Below are 2,998 nucleotides of genomic sequence, written 5' to 3' on the forward strand. Positions count from 1 at the left end.
TTGTATTCCGTTAGAAAAAAAACTAGAGACTATGACCTTATTTGGGGACCTTTTTTGGATTTTTTGCTTTTAATGGACTAATGATCTGAATCATCGACTATATTGATGAATGTGTTTACACAGGACTTGATTATTTAATTTATTATTCATTTTTGTTCTAGTATTGATAGACATATGTTAAATGATTTTGAATGATGTAATCTATTGACCATATGAGGGAGGGAAGGGGAGAGCGGTGGGTTGTTGTTTTTTATTTTTATTTACATTTTTAATTTTTTAATTTTTTTTATTATTATTATTATTTATTTATTTTGGTTTAATTAATGTTATGAAAAGTAAAAAAAAAGGGGGAGAAATATTGATAATTATATTGTTATTGTAAATATTATTTCTTTTTTTGTTATGCCCTCAATAAAGACATCTATACAAAAAAAAGAAAATGAAGTGTTTTGGACACCAATCCAGAGAGGCCTCGTTACGAGCGCCAGGAAGGTCCACGACCCTGCGGTTGTTTCTCCTCACATGGTCACAACTGCAGAAAGAACACAAAACCACTCTGGTTAGCTGTTCATCATTTGCAAAAGTAAACAGTGTAACTGCGTTTTACTTTAAAAAAACATAAAAACAAAACAAAACAAAACAAAGAAAAAGAATGACTTGTCAGTGCTTAATTGCAGTAACCTATTAAAAGATAAACGTTACCTTTTCACTGCAGGAAGTTGGTGATTTGGACCGTGTGTGGATCATTTTGGTCCCTGTAGCCCTTTCTTTTGATCCAGGTCGTCATGGTGAGGTGATGGTCGACCGTCATGACCCCTGACCCCTGCAGCCGGCTGAACCATCCGTCCACCAACTTCAGACTTTGTTCCTGAAAACTGAGATCAAACATGGCCAGCCTGCTCGTATTCTTCCTCTTCATCTGCAGGGTGTTGGAGCTGCTGCCGCCGTCCAGCTGTCTCATCATCGCACCGAGGATCGTCAGTTTGAAGGTTCCCTCAACATCATCTTTACTCATGGTCATAGCCAAGTTTGATCTAAAGTCTTCATATTTTGAATCTGCAAACGGACTGTGTGCCTTTTTAGGCCCATAAACAGCTGGAAATTCATGGCCACGATATTTCTGCACATCCGTTTTCAGGTTGGGATCCAGAGGAGAAGACTTTGCTCTCTCTTTAAGCATAGACTGTGCTAGTTTGCCACTCAGGTTCATGTTTTTAGCTTCCAGCATACTACGGACTGGTGGCTGACGGTCCGTATTAAGGATTTTTCCAATTTCTGGATTTTGAGTTGCATGTTTTTGCCATTCCTTGTATTGTCTCACTTTCCAAACCCCTGGTATGGTTACTGTTTTGCTGTCTTTGATGATCCTGTTTGGTTCAGCTCCCTCTGCCATGTACCAGTTTCCACCTCTGACTCTTTGAGTCCACTCTGAGCGCTTGATTAAACCCTCCCATTGGCCGGGGTTTCTGAGCAGAGCAGCAGCCTCCATGGACCTGAGCCGGTTTGCTTCCAATGTGACCTCATGTTGACCAGCATTTGGTTTAATGCCTTGTGCAAAAGCATGAAACAGTGAGGTCTTGCCGTCTGTGAATATGACCGTGTTATTGATTAACGCATCATAACGGCCATCGGGATATTGGGCACTCTTTGGTGTGTAGATCAGTGTGACAGTTTGACTGGCAGGTTTATTGGTTGGGTTCACCACTTGCATTTTAGTAAGTGTGCCACGTCTGTCCTGTGTTAGTATGACAGCTTTAGTTCCAGTGACCTCTGACAGGAATTGGACATCAAGAATTGTCCCCCTTGTCTTAGGATTTTTGACTTTCTCTGCATGTGATCTTGAGAGTTTACTTGCTTTTGCTGCTTCTTTTTTCTGGTGATCTCTGAATTTATCCTTTACTTTGTTAAAGCCAGATTCTGCTTTTTCCCTTATGGCGTCATTCACTTTACCTTGAACAGAAGAGACAATGTGACTGAAGAACTTCTGATGGGACACTTCCACTAAAGCATCAGCCAGTAATTCACTGATGGTGCCGGCCAACTCCTGCTTGAATTCTCTCAGCATCTCAAGTTCTGAAGATGACAGGTCATTTATCTCAACTTTCTCTGTCATAGAGCGTTCTTTTTTAAAAGAATTCAGCTCCTCCTTAAGCTTTAAGAAAAACTCTTTGGACAGAGTGAGTACTGCAGCAGTGGCATCTGCTGCCAGGATCCCGTAGTGGGTAGTTTGGATGATGGTTAGAATTGCACATGCTTTTCCTGTAGTATGAGCTCTAGCTGAGTCCATTATTTTGATTATGGATGAGTTTAGCTTGTTCTGCCAGTCCAGGTCAGCCTTAAATGGTTGTAGAGCAGTTTTGCTGTACCGTTTGAAAATAAACAGCAGGTCACTCCTTCTGTTCTTGTCCTTCAATAGATCGTTGAGTTGTTCCTTATCTTCGAGGTGGGAGAGGATAATAGAGTCTACCAATGTGGTCAAGGGGTTGTTGTCTATGTTAGTTTTCACTTGTTCAACAATTCTCTTTGACAAATCTGCTTTGATTCTTTCAAGTATTTCCTTCAGTAGTGCGTCTTGTGCCTTCTCAAGTCCTTTAAAAATGACTTCCTTCACAATTTGTTTCGAACTGCTTTTTATTGCATTCGTCATGCTTGTTTTTGTGACCTGACTGAAGCTTGCTTTAGCCTGCTTGGAGAACAACTTTGGCAAAGCCTTCAGCTTTTTCCCTAAACCTTTTAGTGCCATTTTGAAAGCTTTGAAGCCCTGTTTTACCAACTTTATCAACTTACCAACTCCAAAGGAAATAAGTGATATACCGATTGAAATGGCTTTCTCTATAGCCCATGACTTCCAGCTGAACTCTCCTGTCACAAGGGCCTCTATATCGTAGATACAGTCTGATATGCCTTCAGTGATGAGTCCCATGCCAACCTTAGCCAGAGTACCAAATGTAAACACTGTGAGCAATACTCCAGCAACAATCTGAAGAATTCCAAGAAA

General features: G+C 40.6%; 1 protein-coding gene across 1 annotated transcript; it reads right to left on the minus strand.

Annotated features, from left to right (window-relative positions):
* Nucleotides 1-427: 427 nt before the first annotated feature.
* On the minus strand, nt 428-1,791 carry LOC133441204 (uncharacterized). The gene is made up of 2 exons (XM_061718605.1): nt 703-1,791; nt 428-532 (listed from the first exon to the last, which is right to left on the minus strand). Exon 1 carries the CDS (start codon nt 1,709-1,711, stop codon nt 707-709), a length of 1,005 nt encoding a protein of 334 aa, XP_061574589.1. The 5' UTR covers nt 1,712-1,791; the 3' UTR covers nt 428-532; nt 703-706.
* Between the last annotated feature and the right edge of the window lie 1,207 nt (nt 1,792-2,998).

Source organism: Cololabis saira, chromosome 3 (genome assembly GCF_033807715.1).
Source record: "Cololabis saira isolate AMF1-May2022 chromosome 3, fColSai1.1, whole genome shotgun sequence".
NCBI classification, from domain to species: domain Eukaryota; kingdom Metazoa; phylum Chordata; class Actinopteri; order Beloniformes; family Belonidae; genus Cololabis; species Cololabis saira.